This window comes from Antedon mediterranea, chromosome 2, assembly GCF_964355755.1.
Source record: "Antedon mediterranea chromosome 2, ecAntMedi1.1, whole genome shotgun sequence".
NCBI classification, from domain to species: domain Eukaryota; kingdom Metazoa; phylum Echinodermata; class Crinoidea; order Comatulida; family Antedonidae; genus Antedon; species Antedon mediterranea.
Genome location: NC_092671.1, coordinates 7378476 through 7403218, shown reverse-complemented (window position 1 = coordinate 7403218; position 24743 = coordinate 7378476). Strand labels below are relative to the sequence as shown.

At 31.6% G+C, this 24743-nt stretch overlaps 1 protein-coding gene across 11 annotated transcripts in view; it reads left to right on the top strand.

Moving 5' to 3' along the window:
• The window catches only part of LOC140040245 (bromodomain adjacent to zinc finger domain protein 2B-like), a 65693-nt gene extending 40972 nt beyond the window's left edge, over positions 1 to 24721 (top strand). For 5 of the 11 annotated variants that reach the window (XM_072086019.1, XM_072086021.1, XM_072086028.1 and 2 more), the window contains 24 exons: positions 166 to 343; positions 666 to 758; positions 3094 to 3221; positions 4832 to 4897; positions 8562 to 8606; positions 9189 to 9227; positions 10942 to 11007; positions 11252 to 11392; positions 11847 to 11961; positions 12442 to 12587; positions 12685 to 12792; positions 12938 to 13122; positions 13351 to 13606; positions 14001 to 15321; positions 15703 to 15861; positions 16008 to 16180; positions 16953 to 17113; positions 17613 to 17660; positions 18838 to 18979; positions 19217 to 19363; positions 19683 to 19795; positions 20327 to 20545; positions 20964 to 21107; positions 21324 to 24721. In XM_072086019.1, coding sequence (XP_071942120.1) covers positions 166 to 343; positions 666 to 758; positions 3094 to 3221; positions 4832 to 4897; positions 8562 to 8606; positions 9189 to 9227; positions 10942 to 11007; positions 11252 to 11392; positions 11847 to 11961; positions 12442 to 12587; positions 12685 to 12792; positions 12938 to 13122; positions 13351 to 13606; positions 14001 to 15321; positions 15703 to 15861; positions 16008 to 16180; positions 16953 to 17113; positions 17613 to 17660; positions 18838 to 18979; positions 19217 to 19363; positions 19683 to 19795; positions 20327 to 20545; positions 20964 to 21107; positions 21324 to 21477 — 4347 coding nt within the window. In that variant the 3' untranslated portion in view covers positions 21478 to 24721. The remainder of the gene's footprint in view (positions 1 to 165; positions 344 to 665; positions 759 to 3093; positions 3222 to 4831; positions 4898 to 8561; positions 8607 to 9188; positions 9228 to 10941; positions 11008 to 11251; positions 11393 to 11846; positions 11962 to 12441; positions 12588 to 12684; positions 12793 to 12937; positions 13123 to 13350; positions 13607 to 14000; positions 15322 to 15702; positions 15862 to 16007; positions 16181 to 16952; positions 17114 to 17612; positions 17661 to 18837; positions 18980 to 19216; positions 19364 to 19682; positions 19796 to 20326; positions 20546 to 20963; positions 21108 to 21323) is intronic. The other 6 variants (XM_072086024.1, XM_072086023.1, XM_072086018.1 and 3 more) reach the window with 6 other exon arrangements.
• Positions 24722 to 24743: the final 22 nt, after the last annotated feature.

Genomic DNA, 24743 nt, shown 5'->3' with positions numbered 1-24743 from the left:
TCCTTCTCACTCTGAATGCAGGAGTATGCCTTCTGAAATTGATTGTACCTACAAAATATTCTAACCTAATATATCATTGAATGAATAATTATTATTTAATAATATAAATTGTTATATTATATACTATAACTGAATAGCAAAAATATTTTTCATTCTGAACCTTAGGGTATTGTGTTTGAAAAACTGACTGCCGAAGAATTGACACAACGGTTATATTCCCCACCCCCTCCAAGAGGTCGTGTTGGAAGGACTAGTCAAAAAGCTCACGAAAAAAGACGTATTGCTCGAGAGTTAACAAGAAGGTCTGCGGAAGCAAAACTAAAGAAAAAACTTGAACAGGAGGGTATGTGGATTAAAAAATTATTAATATATTTAGAAAAATACATTTAATAAAGACTGCTATATGTCCAATCTGAAAGGATAAAAAATGACAAATTATATGAACATTATACATAACACATAAATGTTGAATGTTCAGTATATTAAATCAACATATACCTTCAGTATAGCTTCTTGTTCAAAACAACGCATATAATATCTTATTAAAATATTTTATTTATTTTTAGTTTATTTTTTATTTTATGCACTTATGTTTTATTTTTGTAATTATTTTCTTTTCGTAAAACTTTTCTGCATGATTCCCTTTTTATTTGCACCTAATTCAGAGATGGCACGACGTGTGCAAGAGAACAAGATGAAACGTAAATTAGATCGGCATCAGCGTGCCTCTGTTGTTCGCGAACAACGACGATTGCAAGGTACTAAAACCTGGTTCATCGTTTTCCCCATTTTTTCTGCACTGTGCCTGTTTTGTTTTTTTTTAAATTTTCTCTGTTTGTTTCTGACATTTGCTGTGAAAATTTCCATTTTGAATTGTATCGTTTGTTTGCTTTAATTCTTCGTCAATTTTTATTTCAAAATATGCAACAAAAATATGTTTATGTTGTTTGCTTTGCTCATATAACATTACTTTTTGTTGGTAATTATATAGGTTCCATTCCACTATCATTCTCAAATAATACACCACTTGTCAGTGATTTAACATTTTATTTTTATATGTAAATTATTATATTTCATTAATAATATAAAGCCAAGGTTAAACATTTTTTTTACTATTTACCTTTTGCTTGTTACAAGTAATTCTGAATTCTACCTGAGTTTATGGGATTCTTCTCATATTGGTTTTAACAAAATATTTTAAAGTAAAAATGTGGAATTATTTCCCAAGATGAATTTCTTGAGAAGACATGGGGTTCTATTCAAAGGTTTACCATTATCTACTACAAATTTTAGTTTATTTTATTAGTTATCTTGGTGTTAGCATCGCTTGTAGTTTTTGGTCTCTCAATTTACACAAATATTATCTCAATATATTGATCCAGATAATTTGAGTTTCGACTGAAAATTTTTTGTTTTTAACTTTAAAAAAGTCGAAAGAAAAAGTAAGTACATTGTTTTTACTTAACATTAAAATTGATAAAAAACATTTAAATATTCAATAATCAATTTTCTATAAATTCTGCAGTGGAATTTAATTTTTTCATTATAAATGTTTATTGAAAAATATGTATAAGAATTATCATTAGTAAGTGCTTTGAAAATATATTAACCATTACATGATGTGTTGTTTATATATGCAAACATATTATATTCATTCAAAAAATTATAAATTTAAACATTTGACACTTTCCATTCATATCACATTTCAAATCATTTTGACACATATTTGCACAAATGTATAATTCTCTTATGTGGAGTTAGTTGCTTTTTTTAGACTTTGAAGTATTAATAGAATCTAATCACTACTTTTTTTCCCTCTGTAGAGCAGCATGTCACATGCTTTTTGAAACTCGCATCTTAATTTAAGCATAATTTACTCGGCACAATATACGCACCGGCAATCCTAAACGTACTCTTTCCACTTGTAACTGATCAAATTCAAAGCTTCACACATTTAGTGAAGAAATCTGCTTCCTCTTTATTCCCTCCTGTCTTAGTTGTTCTCAGATATAAAAATTCTGCTTGCGCTGCTTTTATTAATATTTCATTTCCGAAGTGTCAATCTTCTAGCGAGCCCAACTGATGAATGTCTCTTGTTGCGTTGAATAGCTCCCTCGAGAGGGTTGGCAGGAAGTTATCCATATGCTGAACAAAATGAAGTCATAATTATAATCTGCCAAGTACATATAAGGGATATGCAAATGCTACTGGTTGAAAACCGATTGCCCATTGAAAATAGATAGCCAACTGTACTGGATATCCATAGATAGCCTATGTCAAATAGCTAGCCAACTGTACTGGATATCCATAGATAGCCCATGTCAAATAGCTAGCCAACTGTACTGGATATCCATAGATAGCCCATTGCAAATAGCTAGCCAACTGTACTGGATATCCATAGATAGCCCATTGCAAATAGCTAGCCAACGGTACTGGATACGCATAGATAGCCCATTGCAAATAGCCAGCCAACTGTACTGTCCGCACATAAATTGCCCATTGGAAAGATCTAGCCAAACACAGTACTGTCTGTACATAGATGGCTCATTGCAAATAGCTATCCAACTGTACTGGATATCCATAGATAGCCCATTGGAAATAGCCAGCCAACAGTACTGACTAGGCATAGATTGCCCATTGGAAAGATCTTGCCAAATACAGTACTGTCCGCACATAGATTGTCCATTGGAAAGATCTAGCCAAATACAGTACTGTCTGCACATAGATAGCCCATTGGAAATATCCAACCAACTGTACTGGATAACCATATATAGCCCACCCATTGCAAGTAGCTAGCCAACTGGCTACCCATACAAATACCAATGTACCTGCTGGCCATAGGTTGCCCATTGCATCGCAGGTAACAGTATCAGAATACCTATTTAATGGATGCTCATAGATCCTACAGAAAGTCATAGACAAAATGTCCAAATGTAGTTTTTATATGTGTGGGTATTTAATGTGATCGCTTGTATGTTCAAATGAGTGTTTGCTAATACTGTACTGCACTTTTTAGTGATTAGTCGATATCTTATACTTTTACCACTTGTTTTAATAATTAAAAATCATGTGTTTAAAAAAATATTTTTGTAGCTTTGCACATGGCCGAAGAAAAGCGACGTCACAAAGAAATGATACGTTTACACCGAGAACAGCAAAAAATAATGCGAATGGAACAATTACGAATGGAACGTGAAATGCGTGCACAGCAAATTTTTGAGGTATGGTGATAACATTTTTTAAATTGAATGTGGTCTTTAAAATTAAATGATTTCTTATTAGAAACCGCGGGCTGTGACTTGAAAACTGAAGATATATTATTTGATACCCTTCTTTGTATAATGTAAAAGGAGACAACATGTCAAGTTAATTTGATCCTGTTGGCCCTTCATACTTTCATCTAGAACAGGAAATTAAAATCAATTACATGATATCACATATATCCTTCATAAAATATGCAACATGTGATGTAATGATATAGATAAAACAAGGTTCACATTGGTGTAAAATAACAGCTGAATAATCCTAGAATATTATGCTGTTGCAAAACAAAAAACAGCCTTTTCCTAAAGAAATTTTAAGCTTTGGTTTGGGACAGCTTTAGAAGCTTGACCCTATCTCGATAAAACAAAGTTTGGAAGGTGAAATTATATCCAAGGAATAATACATGGGTTTATCAGCTATTAGAAGAGTGAAATTCTTCCCTGCTATTACCAATACCTATTCAATCAATTTCCAAGTAAAATAATCCAATTTGCTTGTTCTTTGTGTTAATGAAAGGTTTGTATCTGCATTGATATTATAATACTTTCACATTAGAATATGTATACAATTGTAATGGATTTACTTTATATTATAATTGTCCTGTAACTATCCCATAAGACTAACCTTTTTACTTTTTTACCTAATTTAATTGTACTATATAAAGTATTAAAGCCCTTCTCCTTGCTAACAAACATGCAGCTTTCCTATGTCACACTTTCTCCTTTATATATCTCAAAGGAGTTGTATAAATTAAATTAGTTTTAAATCACCTCCTGAATACGGTGAAGGATTTATATAAAGTTTAAACGAGATGAGAAAGCACATTCTTTTCTCTTTAGCACTAAGATTATTAGGAATTTTCTATTTTGGCGTTTAATTCCTGGTTGTAATATTGTACAGTTCAAAGATCATAATAAAAAGGATTTTTCATATTTATTTTGATGGCTTCTGTTGAGTTTGTGGGTATAGCACTATATCATAGTGGTACTGTAGCTGTGTACTTAACATGCTTACCCAGAATACTGGGTTCAAATCCTAGCTCAGACTGAATGCCAAGGTTTTTCTCATGGAAGAAACAATATGTCACTGCTAAAGCTTAAAAATGTCCATCCTAAAGTTAGTAACATAATAGTTTAGATTCCATCTAACTTGAAGGGTTTTGGTTTAAATCAAAATGGTGTTTTTTTGTTTGTAAAGTACTATGTGTTTGCACCATTAGTGCATGCATGTATTATGCATGGTGTTTATATCATACTCATTTGTCTGAATAATGTTCATTTAGATTCATCATGTCAAGTTTTCTTGTGTTCAGATATTCACAATATTTAAATAATCTACTCATTTTAACAATATTTGTTGTTTTGTAAGGTTATAATACATTTTTTAATATTACATTATATTTTAGTCTTATTTTCTGTTTGAAATAATAATCATTAGCTCTGTTACAGTATATTTGAAAGTGAAATTCAGTAAATTCATATATTTTTTTTTATTTATACAGATAATTATTCAGTTTTTTACATTTTTAAAAATGTTGTTTATTATTATTTCACTGTTTGCGTCACAGGATCGTCGCAAACGGCGTCAACAGATCGAGGCTAAAAAAAACCGGGATGCTTTAAAAAAGGCCAAGGTTTGTTTCCTTACTTTACATACAGGTGGTTGGGCATTACATAACAATTTGACATAATTATTTAACATTCACCAACCATAAGAACCAATATGTCATATCACTATTATTAGCACAGTTCACTTGCTTTTTACACTTTTTTTTTTATATTATAAAAGTTAGATTTTCTTCATCGTTTGGGTATATTAGGAAAATGAATTTGGTGAATATTTATGTGTGCATGTTTGGAGTTGGTATTTAACTAACAGCACAGACTTTATCATTGATATAAGGCACAAAATGTGTGTACAAAAGGGTGTATCTTTATATGGACCAGAGATTCCAAAAAAAAAGATTGAATTGAACAAAATTGAATTATTATCGTATTCACACAGACCAATTATTTCTTAATCATTTTATTTGGAAAGTTTATGTTTTTGTTGAATCTCTTTCATATTTCATTTTCACAAAAAGAAACAAAAATGTAAATTATTATACATGTTTCTTAGTGAACCATAGTGCAGCTTTTTGTACACATGTCATGTTGAGGTTGATGGTGATTTTAGCGTGCTAATAGATTACATATATAATGTCATTATATGAATCCATCAATTTTTTAACAGAGAGTGGAACGAGTTAAAAACTGTAGATTTATATCTTGTTTTTAGTCAGCCATTACTAACCAAGATGATACTCATTATCATGATATTGCTTACATAATTTACAAGTAATGTACCAAAGGAATTTAGGCATGTTTTCAGTGATATACTATATACCTATTTATATCACTAATTAAACATTATTTACATACTGAACTATTTCTATTTATTATTGTATTTAGAAATAATACATTTGCACAGTTTACATAAATGATTTATTAACCATAATGTACATAATTAATACTTCATTCAACACCATTATATTATTAAAATCATCATTCATACATCCATTTGCTTTATAATATTTACAATTTGTTATATCAATAACGATTTAATGTTAAAGGGTGGATCCTATTACCATAGTTTAACTATTACATTCTTCTTTTAGTTAGATCTCTATAATAAATGGCCTATAGATAATACATTAAAGTAATTATTAAGCCTAAAGCTACGTTCACTCGTTTCATGTAACGGAAGATGTCGCCGTTCAATTAGTCTTAAACTCTGTCTACACTATCAAACTTTATGTGACAAAGAAATGTGATATTGCTCATATATGGAAATGATGATGTCATAGTCACTACCATACTTTTTTGTTTGATAGTGTAGACAGAGCTTTACAAGTTCTGCTTTTAGAATGGCATTTTATCTTTGCTCATTAGCATACCTTGCCTATATTTTGGTATACCTTGCCTATATTTGGTATACCATGCCTATATTTTGGTATACCTTGCCTATATTTTGGTATACCTTGCTTATATTTGGTATACCATGCCTTTATTTGGTATACCATGCCTATATTTGGTATACCTTGCTTATATTTGGTATACCATGCCTTTATTTGGTATACCATGCCTATATTTGGTATACCATGCCTATATTTGGTATACCTTGCTTATATTTGGTATACCATGCCTTTATTTGGTATACCATGCCTATATTTGGTATACCATGCCTATATTTGGTATACCATGCCTTATTTGGTATACCATGCCTATATTTGGTATACCATGCCTATATTTGGTATACCATGCCTATATTTTAGTATACCTTTATACCTATATTTGGTATAAAAAAAGAGTTTATACTATGCCTATACTTTTTATTGTAAGTTGATCTAAGAATCGGAGAATAGATTCATCATGTTTGTTTTAAATCCAGATAATAAATATTAATTTGTCAAAACCAAGTTGATCTAAGAATGTTTATATTCTTTCACTTTCTAAGTTATGTTTATTATTCATAATTATTATTATTAGCAGTGTACATTAAACTTTTGAACTAGCTTATATTGATATACCAAATTTGTAATCAAATTGCATATTAATTCAGGACCTAACTAGAAAGTGAATTTCTGACACATGTTAACTATTTTGTAAATGATGATGTAATGGTGATTCATGTTCTGAATGATCATTATTAAATATGATTTAAAACACTGTAATAGTCTTCCTGAACAACTAATCGACCAGGAAATGTTGAAAACATTACTGATGTTAGATATGTTAATTAGTAATGTTGAAAGATACAATATGTGTATTGACGTTCATAGAGGAAAATATTTGAGTATAACTCAAGCTGTATACACATTAATGTATTGTTTACTTTATAAATTAAATGTTAGACTCAACTAGTACTACCCCTTTTTTGTGACTCCCCTATTAAATGGACACTTTCATAAAACAGACAGCACTATGTTTTAACACTTATGGCTGTAAATACCTATTGAGAGGACACACCTGTTAAGGGGATGCCAAATTAATGGGACGCCAAATTAAGGGGACATCCCAATTAAGGAGAATTTTGCTGTCTTGCTGTCCAAAATGTTCTAATTATTGTGGTTACTTTCCTTCTAGATATACCTTAATTCAAGTATATTAACAGTTTTTTAATTATTTAATTATTAATGAATTAGCATTGAATCACTTAGGGAAAATTGACAATTACCCTTGAGATCAATTAATCAATAGCAGCCAGATACATATTAATTATCAGTGATTACTTTTCAATTAATCTGTAGGATGTATTGTTTTTTTTCTATTTTTCAAAGTGTAAAGTGGGTCAAATGGCCAAGCGTTTAAGGCAGGGGCACCTCATAGGACGTCAGTGAATAATTATTGGTAATCCTTGGCCAGACTTAAGATACATACAAAAAAATTAACTATACCATTATAATCAAGAAAACATTTACTGCTATAGTTTGAATCAATGGTATGGATCAGTGTGTGAGGGTCATGTCTGGACAAATTTAAAATGGGTATTTAATTTGCAAATAAATCTAGGCACAATATTGAGTTATAAAATATAGTTTTATATATGAATATAAATTCATATAATATTGATTATCATGAATTATATATGGAAAGAATTATTCAATATTTCTAACATTTTGTTTACATTTTTGTTATTAAAATATTTCGCTACTGCTATCACACATACCATACCTTTCATTGTTTCTATATTATACTATTATTATTTTATTATTATTTGTATAGATTGTGTATGTTATCTATCCTTTATGCAGCTTCATAGAAATTGTAAAAGCCTTTAAATACATACAATTTTGGGGTTGGCTTTTTCTCATCCTCACAGATTTCCATTTCTTTATCAGTAAATTAATTTTTAGTATATCACAGGCTGGTTTAGAATTATTTCTTCTATGCCTGCAAATTTGTATTATATCCATACATATTTATAGTTATAGTAAGTATAGTTTTTCGGTTCCTCTGAGAAATGTATACACATATATATATCTAGAATTTTTTCATTATTAATTTTCTACTTGTAGTTCTATACGCAACTTTAAAATATACCTACCCCCTTGAAATGACTGTAATAACAGCTTGGGTTGATAACCGAGAAATAAATTGTAATGCCTAAGTCTATCTATACCAATTTTTATAAAATGAATGGAAAAATATCATTTTTGACAGCCATTTGAGAAGTAATTATTTGAAACTAAAATCATGCCATTGGTCATATAATGATGAAGTCACTTTAATTACACTTAAAAATGTTTTTGGTCCTAGGAACGAGAGTTGAGACGTCAGCAAACTGTACTTCTCAAACATCAGGTAAGAATCTACCAGATTTAACTAAATAACATTAATAACTTGACATTTGATCATGTTGTTTATTATTACTGTATTAAATTCTGTCTTTTTGTATCAGAATGTTTTAATGTAATTATAATATAAAGTAAATGCAATAGTTCATTGCATAATGTTCCTCAATTTGATGTGTGTATCTACTAGCAATACTCAGTTAAAATTTTATTTGGAAAAAAAAACGGTATTGCCATTCTTGTTAGCAGATTTCTTAATGCTTTAAATGCAAATTATAATGTAATCAAGAAAAAGCAACAAATTAACATATCTGTTTTTCTGGCTAGTACAGAAATTACCTCATGAACACTGTGCATATTACTCTAAAAGTTATGCAAATTAGATATATCCGTTTGTACTATACCGTATGCAAATTATCAGTTCATGCCTTAACATTAGATATCACTGGTGGTAAATGCAAATTAGATGATAAGAATATTACGTGACCCGGTGAATCAAAATTAATGACAGGAGTAGATATCAGATTATGTTTCACTTGCTAGAAAGGAAATTAAATCAGAGTCTATTAAGAAATCCAAACTCCTTTCACAGAAACTCACACACCTGAATCACCTCACTCAACAGACGCAGGTAAACCAACGGTTTTGAAGGTGTTGGCAAACACCGGTTTTCTCGGTGTAGTTATACCGGTCTTTCGGTAGAGCACCGGTTTTGTTGGTCTTGGTATTGTGTTGTATTTATTCTCAGCAGGCGTTGTTTTTTTTTGTTGCAATCTTTCACAATTTCTTCCCAGTTTGAAAAACAATGTATTTTGCATGAAAGCTTGTATGGAAAGAACTGTATAATATTCTTTTTGTTTTTATTTTTATTGTTAAAATTAATATTTTGTTGTGATATTATAAGGAATGAATAATATAAATACAACAAATTCAACCCTTTCTTTATGAACTATGCTTGATAATATTATGATATCATGTTCCAAAATTAGCACTGTTTCTGTAAATTTCTTGTTTATTTATGCATAATTATATAGTTTTCTATTTATAAATTATATTTAATAACAATTTAAATTGGTTGTTTTAAAACTATTTAGATTATGTGAAGAATACATTGTACAAATAGAAATAAAACTGTAATGAATAATGATTAAATTTGTTATGATAAAGCATATTTCTCTAGGGATTTTGTTTATTTTAATTTAGATAATTATTAATGAGACAAACACCTTATATGCACTTGAAATAGCTGTATTATTTTATTATTTTCCTAGTTTAGTTTTTTCCTTTTTTGTATGAAAATTGTCTGTTCTGTCTTGTTTACTGTACTGTCTATCACATTGTGTTTTTGTTTCATATTTATGATTGCATTGAGGAAATAAATTTTCCTTCATGGTGATTGTTACCCCTTTTTTCGGTAAAGCAAGAAAGACTTGTTTATTCTGGGGTCTAGGACTTCCAAAAATCTATGGATTTATGTTGTGGGCCCTCCTGGCAAATACCATCAAGTTACTGGGAAGCATTGTACTGGGCAGTCTAAATTTATGTTGTAGGCCCTCCTGGCAAATACCATCAAGTGACTGGGAAGCATTGTACTGGGCAGTCTAAATTTATGTTGTGGGCCCTCCTGGTAAATACCATCAAGTGACTGGGAAGCATTGTACTGGGCAGTCTAAATTTATGTTGTGGGCCCTCCTAGCAAATACCATCAAGTGACTGGGAAGCATTGTACTGGGCAGTCTAAATTTATGTTGTGGGCCCTCCTGGCAAATACCATCAAGTGACTGGGAAGCATTGTACTGGGCAGTCTAAATTTATGTTGTGGGCCCTCCTGGCAAATACCATGACTGGGAAGCATTGTACTGGGCAGTCTAAATTTCACTATGTGCATCAATTTATATATTAGCAACAACACTCTTATATCATTATTACAGAATCCTTGATTACTTTCTTGTTTATAGCACGCTATATAAAATTGTGTGACCTTTCTTTTAACTTGCGCTATCACTGTTTTCTTGACATTAAACTTATAATGTTAAAAATAAATAGATTGTCACCAGAAGTTCCATTTTTCATCAATAATAAATAGAGAAAAAGTATTTGTTTTTATATTTGTTAAAATGTATTTATTAAAACTTTCCTGTAGATTTGTATAAAATTTAAACAATATTTGGATAGATAGTTCACTGTTTATATTGTATTTCGGTGTGAATCTGTTAATCTATAAACCAGTTTAATGTCAATGTATCCATGTTTATATTGTCTTTGGTTACAAATTTATTGTAACGTATAACGTTGAACTTAACAATGTGGCGATGTTTATTTTTTTCAAAAACAATTTATTTTAGGAACGTGAAAGACGAAAGCAACATATGCTTTTAGTGAGGGCGCTAGAGGCCAGAAAGAAAGCCGAGGTAAGCTATATAGTAACAAGTAAATAATATTGAATGAATGTATACATATATACCTTATCTTCTGTACTATACTGTTTGTCTGAAATAAAGTTGAATTGAATTGAATTGTACCTTTGAATTGAATAAATATTTAGGAAGATTCAGTTATAATATAAACTGAAATTATAGTTGGGTTGTTCAGAAAGTATTTGTAGACTTAAAAGTTTCAGCTTCTTATTAGATCATATATTTTTTAATTTACCAGGAAAAAGAACGGGTTAAGGAAGAAAAGAAGAATGAAAAGAAAGTATCGAGAGAACGAAAGGTTCAATTGAAAAGAATGGAGCTTCATATGATGAAAGAATTAAAGAAGCCTGTTGATGACTTAAAGGTCATTGACCCTAAGGTATGAAATATGCTGCAAACACTTTATAAAGCTACACTATCAAACTTGTTTGACAAAAAAAGTGTGATGTGCCCAAATATGTTAGTGATATGTTTAAATATGGTAGTGATATGACATCATCATGTTCGTATATGGGCACATCACAAATTTCTTTGTCACATAAAGTTTGATAGTGTAGATAAAGCTTTAGAAACATCAGTTCCTTGTAAATTTTCCTTGGATAGCGAAGTGGTACAATGATTAAAGCAATAAAAAGTTTTGCTTTGTGCTTTTTATGGTACGTTAAACTGTCCTATTTACATAAATACACACTCTGATGAGATAATAAGATTTATAAAGCACACATATCCACAAGGCGCTTGATGTCTCTGGATCTAAAGAGTGCTGAAATCCAACTATACTTGTGCATTTATATTCTACACATCTAAATTCTTTATATTGTTTTTTTTAACAGCTTCCTTTACCTGAGCTACCACGTATTCCAGGTGTAAAGTTACCTGGACAAGCCTTTGCTGATTGTATCATGATCATAGAGTTTATGCATAATTTTGGCGAATCACTTGGTTTGGGTGAGTGTCTTGATTACTGGCATTACCACTTACATTTTATTTTTATTGCACTAAGGCGAGCACATATTTACAATTATACCTAAAGCCTGGTTTCCATAAAATCGCTACACGACAGAGCGTAGCGATTCTATGGAAACGCTAGAATTTATCGCGGATCTAGTACGCGAGCGCTAAATATTCTTTGGTACGCGTATACGATTCATCGCCGACAACATCGGCAAAGTTGAACATGGTTGGACTTTGCCGATTTGACTGCGATGAATCGGGGAGCCTTCCTGATTACGTCGGCGACATCTGCGCGTGTAGCGATTTTAATGGAAACGCTGTAGCGATTTTAATGGAAACCAGGCTTAATAATGAGCAGCGAGTAGGCTATAAATTAAGTATAGTAATAAATAGCCTGTTCATAGTGAATAGGTGTTATTATGGCCATTAATAGATATATTGCATATTCATTAGGTGATTCTCTATTTTGTATAGATTTGGATGATGATGTACCATCATTAAACGCCCTACAGGAAGGGCTGCTAAATAACGAGGACTACAACACAGACCTACTACGATTTACAGTGCGCCTTCTACGCTTAGCTTATGATGACCCTGGGCTTCCTGATGACCCAATAATGGTGAGTATTTAATTAAAAATAAAAATATTCATTGCATATTGAAATCAACGAATAATATTCTATCGGTACTATAATGATTTTAATTTCCAACCTTTAGCCTAAAACAGCATGGGGTGAAAATATACTGAAAGTTGATATCAACAAAAAGACAATGTCAGAAATGCTGAGGTTGTTATTAATTAACGTCAATGGACAAGAAAATGAGGTATGTATAATTGATGTTAAATTTGTTATTCTGTTTATTGTGTCCCAACAATGTTTTGCTTGCCTTACTCTGAAATTGTGTAAAAGCACAGAGAATAATTTTGAAATTACAGCACAAATTTTTAAAAAACTATTTCCATTTTCAGTTGTCACAAGCACTTAGTTTTCTGCCATTTAAAGCCTTGGTTGCTAGCCAGAAGGCCGCCATCTTGGCTTTCCTTGTCAACCAGCTCGTGTGCAGCAAGCTAGTGGTTCAACAGATTGATGAAAGTATAGATGACATGTCAAGTCTGAGGAAGGACAAATGGGTAGTCGAAGGAAAATTGCGCCAGTAAGTTATGATAATATTATATTATATAATATTCTGCAAATATGTCATTATTTGCAGAAGTCTGAAATAAAATATCGGTTAAATTTAAGAAAGCAAAGATAAACAATTGAGAGCACTATAAACATTCATCAAACTATAGAAGAAAATTGAAAGCAGTCGAGCCTAAATAATAAATTTATAAATCTTAATATCGGCAACATCATGAAAACATGGTTTGGTTTTTTACAGATTACGATCACAACAGGCCAAGAAGAACAGTAAGTCGGCTGCTAAAGCAGTTATGGACAGCTTTGCAAATCAATCTGGACATAACTCGCTAGACACATCAAAGACCAAGCGAGATGAGGATGAGGAGGACGATGATGATAAGGATGAAGAAGATGACGATGCACCACCAGAAGGGGTTGACGAGGCAACTGTGGAGGAGGAGGATGATGGTATGACATCTGAAGAACTTCAGAAGAAGATTGATAGATTAGAAAAGGTAGAGCTAAAATTCATTTTCACAGTATAATATTTTCAATTTGTTTTCATTGTCGTAAGTTCAACAAATTGATTATTACGGAACTAGAACTTAAGACAGTGGCTTTGTGTGAACTAGTACACCAGAGTAACCCCCTACTCGTTTTGAATGATTTACTAGGGTCTTTAAAGTGCACATGAGCATTTTGTGTACACTGGACCTACGGTTTATAGTCCTTATCCGAGAAGACTTATTCTACCACCAGAACCATGGAGCCGATATAATCAGTCAGTGTGTAATGAAGAAAGAAATATATGCATGGATTATTACTCAAATTGTTAAGATGTTTAAATGTTTAAGAAGATTATATATATTATTTAATTTGTATGGCTAAACTTTTTTTTTCTCTCCTTAGCAACATGGACAGTTCAAATGTAAAGTATTTAACAAGTCACATTCCTTACGAGGCATTTGTTTTGGCCAGGATCGCTACAGACGTCGTTACTTTGTCTTGCCACATGCTGGGGGAGTGTTTGTAGAAGGAATGGAAAGTTCTGAACTCCCTGAAGCGCTGCCAGAAACTGAAGTGAAAAATGAACCAGAAAAATTAGACATTAAGCAAGAAGGAAATGATGATGTGAATATGGAAGGAATTGAAGAAGAAGCTCATAAATCAATAAATGGAGAAGTGAAAGAGGAAACCCATATTGAAATGAAAGTAAACATAAAGGAAGAATCGAAAGAAGAAATAAAAGATAAAATAATTGATGAAACTGTACATAGCGAATCAAAAAATGTAAAAGATGACGATAAAACAATGAATTTAGAAAATGGTGATATAAACGATGTTAGCAAAATTGAAGCAAATGATGAAAAAATGGAGGAAGAATCGGAATTAAAACCAAATGGAGAATCAAATATTGTACAGAATGGTTTTGCGGACAATTGTGAAGCAAAACTGGTAGATGAACCCGACAAGTTGTTACCAAAATCGGCCGAACAATCAAAACTAAACATAATAAATGTGCCAAAGATGATTGAGGATACGTTACGGAAAGAATTGTGTGAAAATGTTGAGAGTACAGACAAAGATGGAAAAACAATTGAACCTACTAAGTCAAAAGAAAGTAAGGAAAAATCTGTAGAAAGTGGTAAAAAAACACCAACCAAGTCTGCCAATGCAGAAATGAATGGCAGTTTATTGTATGGCGATTTAAGCCAACAGGACAACCCATTACTTTTTCCTTACCCCGTAGTATCAGGAAGTCCAGTGTTTCCGACTGGACTAGATGCGAAGTTAAATGGTGCCACTAGTCCGTGGTTTAGTATATTACCACGCATCCCATGCGATGAAGCAACTCTTGCTAGCATGCATGTTTCCGATTCGTCTACCTCAAACACCTTGAAACACTCCTCGTTACCGATGTTTAATTTACCCCCTTACAGTATTTATCAACTTCCGTTCCCCATCATGCCTATGCAGCCAATGAACTCGTTCCTAAATCCGTACGGATTTCCTGGGCTGTCGCCTATGCAGATGCATCCGTTTATGGGCCTACAGGGCATGTCACCAACTGTTATGGATGCACAAGCCATGGCCGCTGGATCTAGTCACAGGTCTACTCCTTTTGATGATAATGCTAGTGATGACTTTGCTTCTGAGGATATAGCTATTGCCAATATGCAGAAGTTGTTGGATGAGAGAGAAAATTCACCATTAATTCAAGTTCCAGATGGTATGTAGTTGCATCATACATTTTTGTTTTTATATTTCTTTGATTTATGTTTTGTTTAATGATTAATTTGTGCGACAGCACAATTTATTTTAAAATGTATATGATCAAGATAAATTCAAAATAATTATTTGAAAATAAAACAGTAATAAGGTCGAAACCAGAAGAAAAACAATTTTTCTTGTCCTGTTAGACCTTAAAATACAGGTAAATGATAACTATATGTCGTATAAGATTGAAACACATACATATGGATTGTTAATACTATTGTTTAACAGAATAAAACAATCTGATTAAAACAATAAATTAATTTTATTAAACAGCTATTCCTTTCCTCTTGTATATGTTACAAGTATGTTACAACTTCTCTTTCTTTATTTTCAGAGCTGCGAAATGGTTGGTTCCACATATCGGAACCTGAAATGATCCAATCTGTAATCAAAAACCTCAACCAGCGTGGAATACGTGAACGCAATATGCAGAAGAACTTCCAAAAGATGTCTGAATATGCCTACAAAGCCACCACAAAAACTGATAAACATAGTAAATTGACTATTTTTTATTTTATAAAGAGAAAAAATAACTGCATTTGCATAAATACATTTTTAATATTCGTACATAATATAACAATACTTTTTTTTAACTTGTGGCGAATGAAAAATGTAATTACTACGTTACTTCTACTTTAGTTGAGAGTCTGCAAAACAAAGAAGACAATTCAGTTGAAATGGTGGGTGGAGCACCAGCCCATGATTCCAAGGACAACTGGTCAAAGAAGATCCTTTTCAATGTCAAACGTAGTCTTCTACAATCCATTGAGACACTGGAGGAAAAAATATACTCCGCTAGTATGCAGGTTAAGGTTAGAATTTATTTTATTTACATTCATAGTTCTGATATTATTTAACTTAGCTTTCTCTTAAAACAACTAGTTTATTTGTCATTCTGGAAAAATTCTGTCAGAGCTTCTTTCAATGTTAAATAGCCTAAATTAAAAAAGAATTATTAGGGAGGTTTCGCAATCTTACGAATACGATAACGAAAACAAATACGTCACGCACACGTATTCGTTTTTCATAAGCCAGTAAAAATCTGTTTCGCATGGCAACGAAATATTGAGGGCCCATCCAAAATATGACTGCGGTAAATTTGAGCGAAGCGCGGGTACGTGTTGCTTGGTGCTTGGCTGCCTAGACCTAGCGTAACATCAAAGCGAGTGAGGACTTTAAAAACTGCTATTTATCAAAATTGACCAGACATTTTAGTAAATTACTTTATTAAATTACTTTCAATAAAAGTATGATTATTATATAATCATGAATCATTCCTGATTCAAATGCAAAATGTGCAAAATAGCTCAAAAACTATACTCGTTTTGTAGTTACGAATATGACTGGTGATATTCGTCAACACGAATACGCTTTACGAATATGAAATAGGGATCAGCTCAAAAGTTTCACAAATGTGTGACGTATCCGTTTTCGTTATCGTATTCGTAAGGTTGCGAAAACCTCCCTAATGACATAAAAAATCAAGTTATTTCAGTATGTTTTAACTGTAAACTGTTTAGTTTTAGTACTCAATAAGTTTAGGCCAAATAAAAATACTTAACACTTATTTCTGTTATTCTCTAGGGCTGGACTCTGCCTGAGAAAATCTCTAACAAAAAGCACATTTCAAGCCTAGAACAAGCAGATGAGAACGGGTCCAACCTTATGGAGATAGCGTCACAAAGACTGTTAGATGTTGAAAAATCAATCGAAAGACGTTATATTAAACCTCCACTCAGTAGAAAGTGAGTATATTTGTTTGTTAGGTCAGTGTATTTTTGATGAGTTGAGGTAGTTAGTCACCCAGCCCTTTTGATTTCAGTGTATTTAATTTCAGTGTAGTCAATTTTAGTGCATATGCTGTCAGTGCATTCGACTTCAGTGCATTCGATTTCAGTGTATTCGATTTCAGTGCATATCCTGTCAGTGTATTCGACTTCAGTGCATTTGATTTCAGTGCATTCGATTTCAGTGCATTCGATTTCAGTGCATTCGATTTCAGTGCATATCCTTTCAGTGCATTCGATTTCAGTGAATTTGATTTCAGTGCATTCGTTTTCAGTGCGTACAATTTCAGTGCCTACAATTTCGGTGCATGATTCCCTTATTTTCAATCTATTATCCATATCCATTAACCATCTAGGAGACTCAGATGATTAGATGCCAATCCCAGGATTTTTAGATTTTAAGTAAATAAGTATATTTAATTAATTAATACAAATAACTAATATATTGTGGTTGCAGTCATCCTGTGAGTCTGCTATGTGTGAAAACGTCTGCGTCTCAAAGAACGTGAGTTTGCTTTATGAATGATTAAAGGTTAAAATGATTTTAATAATACATTTTTCTAACATTCACGTATATACTTTTTTTCCCTTCAATTTTTGCTTTAAATTAAAATATTTGTAGCACAGTCATTACCATACTTATGCAGGTGTAATCCCACTCCTATTGGACATATAATTAGGTTTTTGGAAGATTTTATATCAGAACAAAATTTTACCCGGGTATAATATTGCTTTTAATAATAATAATAATTCCATTGTTGTAAGGTTTTCCAAACATTATTATATGTTATATATTTGGTGTGTGTGTTTGGTGGCAGTATTTTTTATTTTTGGTACCTGGTTGGTGAGTTTGAAATATCTAAAACATGTACTAAAAATATCTAGGAAATGTACATATTATATTATGTAACATATGTTGACTGAAACGAAATGTTACTGTACAAAATCACAGCCTATATAATTGCAAGTGATCTCTCAATAAAGAATGTATTTTGAATCTTTATTCCTAAGCAGAAGTATGAGTCCTGAAGATTTTCTCTTCTTTTACATGCAAACCTTTTATGTGTTTATTTGATTAAATTATCGGAGTTATAAATGCATCAAAGATGTCTTTTTCTCTCTAAAGACTTGTCTACACTATCAAACTTTTTTGAAAACAGATGAGATGTGCCCATACATGGACATGATAATGTCATATCACTAACATATTTGAGCACATCACACTTTTTTTTGTCAAACTAGTTTCATAGTGCAGACAGAGATTTAGAGATTCCAAACTCACTTAATGACTGGTTGCACAACTCACTAACTTCACTACAATTATAGTTTATTGTTTGTCACCATCATTGATTTCATCGGCAGCTTCATCGTATTCATTGTTATTGTTGAAATATAAACATTTTATTAATTATGGTGGATTTTATACTTGCTTATTCAGTATTATTTGCACTTTATATCACTTTAATAAAATTATTTTATTATATATTTAATTAACAGAAAAGAAATTGATGACAAAATCATCCGTCATAAATCATCTTACATAAATGTATTTTTTTGCCTGATAGAAGTTAATATAATAATAATTTCAGTTTTCAGACCTCGAAACTTTATTTACACATAAACCTACTCACATTGATGTTTGTAGAAGAGTATGTTTATCATCTTGTCTTTTGTTTCTTCAGATATGACGATGAAGATGACGTTTGTCCAGCCCTCCAAAAATGGCGTACAGCTGTAGGTAAATGTACAGCAGCCTCGCAAGTCCATGTCTGTATCCGAACCTTAGAAAAATGTGTTGCTTGGGAAAAGTCTATAATGAAAGTGGTAAGTTTCCTTTTAGAGGGAATAAGTTTACGAGATGGAAGTGTTAACGTGCCCACTCCTATCAATTTAAATTTTTTCTAAATCGTAAATATTTTGCATTTTATTTTTTATATATCATACAATGGTAAGTGCACATTATTATTTTTTTGCTAAAATTATTTCTTTTGATTAAATTTATTTTATAAAAAGTTGCAAATTTTAATTTAATAAAGTTTATTTGCTTTGCTTTTGGTTTAGTTTTGTCAGTTATGTAGAGATGGCGAAAATGAGGCATTGCTACTTATTTGCGATGGATGCGACAAAGGCTTCCACACTTATTGTGTTGTTCCAAAGATGGAGAGTATTCCCGAAGGAAACTGGTTCTGTATGGAGTGTGTTTCCAAGGTACACTGCTTCTATTTTGGTGGAGCTTAAGATATGTCATCCTAGGATACTTCACATGACCAAAACGCCCATCTCATTATTAGGCTTTGCAATTTTTTTCCTTTTTTTTTGTATCTCATGAAGTCTGATTTCATGAAATCCAGTTCAGAAAACATTTTGAGTATTACATTCAGGAATTTTATTGCTTCTAATTTGTCATTCTTCCTAATCTGACATATATTTCATTTTATACTAAGTATAATGAGAATATATTGCAAGTTATTTCATCGTATTTTTTAAAGCATTGTATTAATATCCATATTCATAATATTGTTTTCAGGCTACTGGTAAACCAGGTATTTGCAATGAATGCGAGAAGACAGGCAAGTTAGTGAAGTGCGATAAATGCCCACGTTCATACCACATTGACTGCCTTGACCCACCTCTCAGCAAGTAAGTAAATGAGAGACCAGTTTCCCATGGATTGTCTATTAAAAGCTCTGTCTACACTATCAAACTTTATGTGAAAAAAAAAATGTAATTTGCCCATATATGGACATGATGATGTCATATCACTATCATATTTGGGCATATCACTACCATATTGGAGCATATCACACTCTTTTTGAGAACCAATTTAATTACAAACTATTCTTTTGTGTTGTTTGGAGTGTAATTATATTAGTTTTTGATTAAAAGAGGAAACATTTTTGTCACCCTGAAATTCTATAAGACAAGACTTACAATAATTTGTTCAATTCCCGTCACATGTCAGGATTTTTTCTAAGGACAAAATTACAACTCCACTCCCAAAGACTTGTAATAAGACTTTGTTTATGTAGAACACCTTGTGTATATGTTTGTCTTGTGAACTGCTGAAGGTCCCTAATGGTCAGCAATTGCTGGATGGATCACTGAATTGTATTTCAGCTAAAAATATAAATAATTCAAAAGTTTAAATAGTACCATATTTATGATTGGCAGATTTCCAAGAGGCAAATGGTTATGTCCTCCATGTATTAAAGCCAAAGACAAAGCTAAGAGCCAAAAGAAGAAAAACAAAGGCAAAAAAGAAGATGGGTGTAGCACTCCCACACCTGACACTCCTGAAAAAACAAAAGCTGATTCCAAACCAAAGTCTGAAGATAAGTCTGACAGGCGGAAGAGCAGTAAGAAGCTGAACCCTGCCATGGCGCCATGCAAGTAAGTCTTGTTTGGTTAGTTGGAATAGACTTTCTTTCATCTTCTTTCTATCATCAACCATCACTATACAAATATCAACAGAAAGAGTTTTGAGAAGCCTGCTTTCTACAAGGGGATTTTTTTTAGCCAATCCAACATTTTGCATAGAGAACATCGCGCTACACTTTCCACTATAAGAGAAAACAGCTGCAAATTTCATTTCCATGATCGCGTGTCTGCTTTTAAATTAGCATGCTCATGAACTCATTTTCTTGAACATCGCAGAGAAGGAAGATTAAACATGAATAAGCATGCGTGTTTGATTTGCGCAAATAAATTTGCCTAGTGGACAACGGGCTTAACAAAGTGACTGTGAAAGAGGTGTGTAGGGGCTTATTTTAATTACAATTTTTAAATGTTTTTTTTTTACTTCCTATAGACAATTATTAACAGAGTTAGAGAAGCATGAAAAGGCCGAACCATTCCTGTATCCAGTAGACTTAAAGAGATTCCCAATATACAAAAAGGTTATAAAAACACCAATGGATTTACACACGATTCGCAGCAAACTTAAGGATAATCAGTGAGTAAATGATTTTTTTTTTATTATAAACTAATTATAAATGAATATTTAAATTTGTTTGAGGTTATTCTTATTCTTTTATTGCCAAATCTACATAAGACTGAGACAATAGGCAGGAACAATAAAGCCAATCAAGTCACTATAACATAAGTCTGTGACCATTTTCATTATTTGTACGACGATTAAAATATTTGTGTTTGTTTTTCTGATTTTCAGGTACTCATGTCCAGAAGATTTTGCCATAGATGTCCGAACAATCTTTGATAATTGTGAAACATTTAATGAGGATGACTCCGATGTTGGCTTCGCTGGACACCAATTGAGATCGTACTTTGAGGAACGGTGGTCAGATATCGAAAGAGATTTATAGTAAAAAGGGTCACTAAACTCTCCATGTGAAATCTTTCCAAAAATGACTGAACGGTCAAATCATAAAACCAAATTTGTTTAAACATTGTTTAATGATTCTCTTCCTGTTATAATCTTTATTTTATTTTCTTAATAGCTAAAACAGATTGTAGTGTACAGACCATATATGGTCAGCGAATAGGAAATGTATATTCCAGTCATGTTATATTGTGAACACAGTTGCACATGTGTTATGGTTATTTTAGAGTCTTCTATTGAAACACATTTTTGTGTTATTACTGAATGATAAATTCTGAATATGCGGGCTTTTGCATTTTGCGTTTTAACATTGCGATTTATTATGTCTCAATCACCTTTTAACAACTTTGCCTTTTAGAAACCCATCCATTTTGAGTTTCATTCACTGTTATCATCGCCATTATTTATAAATATCATCTGCAGTACCTTCCTTATTGTCATCATTATTATTATCATAATGTTGGACTGATTTATCATTGGGTCATTATCATCATTGTAATAACATATCTAGTTGTACAATCCATATAACCATTCATCTTTGACTCCATTCTTAGTTGAATATTTTAAACTATCTGTATATTGTTTATATTACCTTGAATAAGTAATGAAATATGATTAGAGTGAGTGTATTGAAGAAATGTCTAAGAGGTAGAGGGTATTTTAATTGAAAGATATGCTCACATCATTTTTGAAGGTCAAATTATCATTTAGTTTTGATGAAACGAGTTTTAAGATGCTAATTGTAAAGGATGTAGATAAGAACATGAAGAGAACTAGAATATGTGCATGTTATAGTTTTAGATTGCAAGTTTAAGGAAAAGAATGTTAGATATAGATAGAGCGGTTCCTAGAAGGTATGGGAGGCATTGTTTATGGAAGGCCAACTATGCCTAAATTTATTGCATATTATGTAGCATTTTTCCTTATTGTTTAGATTTTTGTTTTGTTAAAGTTCCATATTTGTTTTTAAAATGGATATGATGTTAGTATAAATTTGATCATTTATGTTTTGTTGATAAAATATGTAAAAATTTTGCCATAATGACCAATGGAAAGGTAGCATAGTGACGAAGCAAAAACCAAAATAAACGATAAAGTCTTAATGAAATTTGTAATTGTAACTATTATAGTTAAAATCTAGTTGATATTGAAATGGTAATCATATTATTTAGACAAAAATGAATGAACATTTCTAAGTGTATTTTTTCTAAGAAAAATATTTATATGAAGACTGTCCAATTTTGTCAAGCTGTTTCATTGGTGTTTTAACGTCTATAAGAACATAATGCTTTTATGTATTCTCTTGTCCTAGGTAAATATTTATTTTCAAGTTTGTTTCAAAGTTGTTTTGAATCCAGTATCAATAATATTATTAATTATTCCTAGGGTAAACTCAGATTTAATACTTTTTAAATTTCTTTATATTAAAAAAAAAAATGTATGACAGTCATCATTAAATGCTGCAATATCTATTTAAAAAATTACTTGCAAAATATTAATATTTCTCTAAAATTTAAATAATTAAAATATTTAATTTAAAGAAAATCCGGTTAAATTAGTATTAGTTGATTATCGTAGGCCTATAATAAAGATAACTACTATTATCCCTGGTGTAATTAGTACTGTTTGTTATTATATGTTATATGTTTATTTAACCTATTTACAGTGTCCAGTAACCATAGATACTATTCGTTTACAGTAGCTATGGATACTATATACAAACAGTTACCATGGTGATAATGTATTTGTGTTATTGTATTTATTACTAAGATATTACCGTAGTAGTTTCTTTTTGAGTTAAAAAAATGCTTTGACAAATGTGAATAGTGTTTTTAGGATATTTAAGAATACATTTTTTTGTTTGTTACATCGTATATTGTTATGTACAGTATTCAAATAAATAGTGTATTAATTCATTCTGTAGTATTATATCACGGATCATTCCCGAATTAATGTAATCAATGAACCAATAAGTCTGTCTAAATACTAATTTAAATTAACAAAAACAATGTTAATTTGTAGATCTCAATTTGTTGAATGAACTTGTAATTATAGCAGATTATGTACAAAGGAGCTGTTTTCGATAAGCTTTGTATAGGCTACATTACATTTTTTTACGATAACAAAAAATAGCTTTACCATACACGATATAAACAAATGCTATGCTATTTATGAACACTGTTTATTGTGTGCGAGAAATTTGTGTAAATTTGTAGGATAAAGAACTTAGATTTTGTTTTTCTGTCTGATGTATCCAATGTTGTATATCTCCAAACAATTTTTAGTATGTTACGTAATGCAGAATTACTATGAATTCTGTTGTCTTTGGTTACGTTACTATCCTTACGACTTTAAAAAGCTGTTAAGTGTTTAATTTGTCTTTTTACCTTTGTAGTTATCCTGATCTCTGTATGGTGGATCGTCCTTTTTAGTAGACATCCATGAATTGTGGATTGTCCTTTCATAGGCTGTATATTGTGGATTGTCCCATCATAACGACATACCTATATTGTGGATTGTCCATCATAGTGACATCCTTGTATTTTGGATTGTCCCTTCATAGAGTGACATCCATGTATAGTGGATTGTCCCTTCATAGAGTGACATCCATGTATAGTGGATTGTCCCTTCATAGAGTGACATCCATGTATAGTGGATTGTCCCTTCATAGAGTGACATCCATGTATAGTGGATTGTCCTTTCATAGAGTGACATCCATGTATAGTGGATTGTTCCTTCATAATAGAGTGACATCCATGTATAGTGGATTGTCCTTTCATAGAGTGACATCCATGTATATTGGATTGTTCCTTCATAATAGAGTGACATTCTTATAATTGCAGATTGTCCCATCATAGTGACATCCCTGTATTTTGGATTGTCCCTTAATAATGACATCCCTGTATTCTGGATTGTCCTGTAACAGTGATATCCGAATTGTTGATTATCCTTTATAATAGTCACATCCATATATTATGGATGGTTCATTTATAGTGTTTTATATAGGCTGCTTTCGGTGTCATGTGATGTCACATGACTGAGGCAGATATTCGTCAGATTTAGTACTTATCAGTGTGCTTCTATTTGATTAAATTAAGAATTAAATTATTAAAAACGATTAGAATTCAAGAGGTTATCATCTTGAATAGTGTTGTGTGCTTTTCGTATTCTTTGTAACTTTAATAGTGTCTTGTAGGAATTTGTGAATAAAGTACTGAAAATGTTAAGTGTGTTGTCTTTATCTTTGGT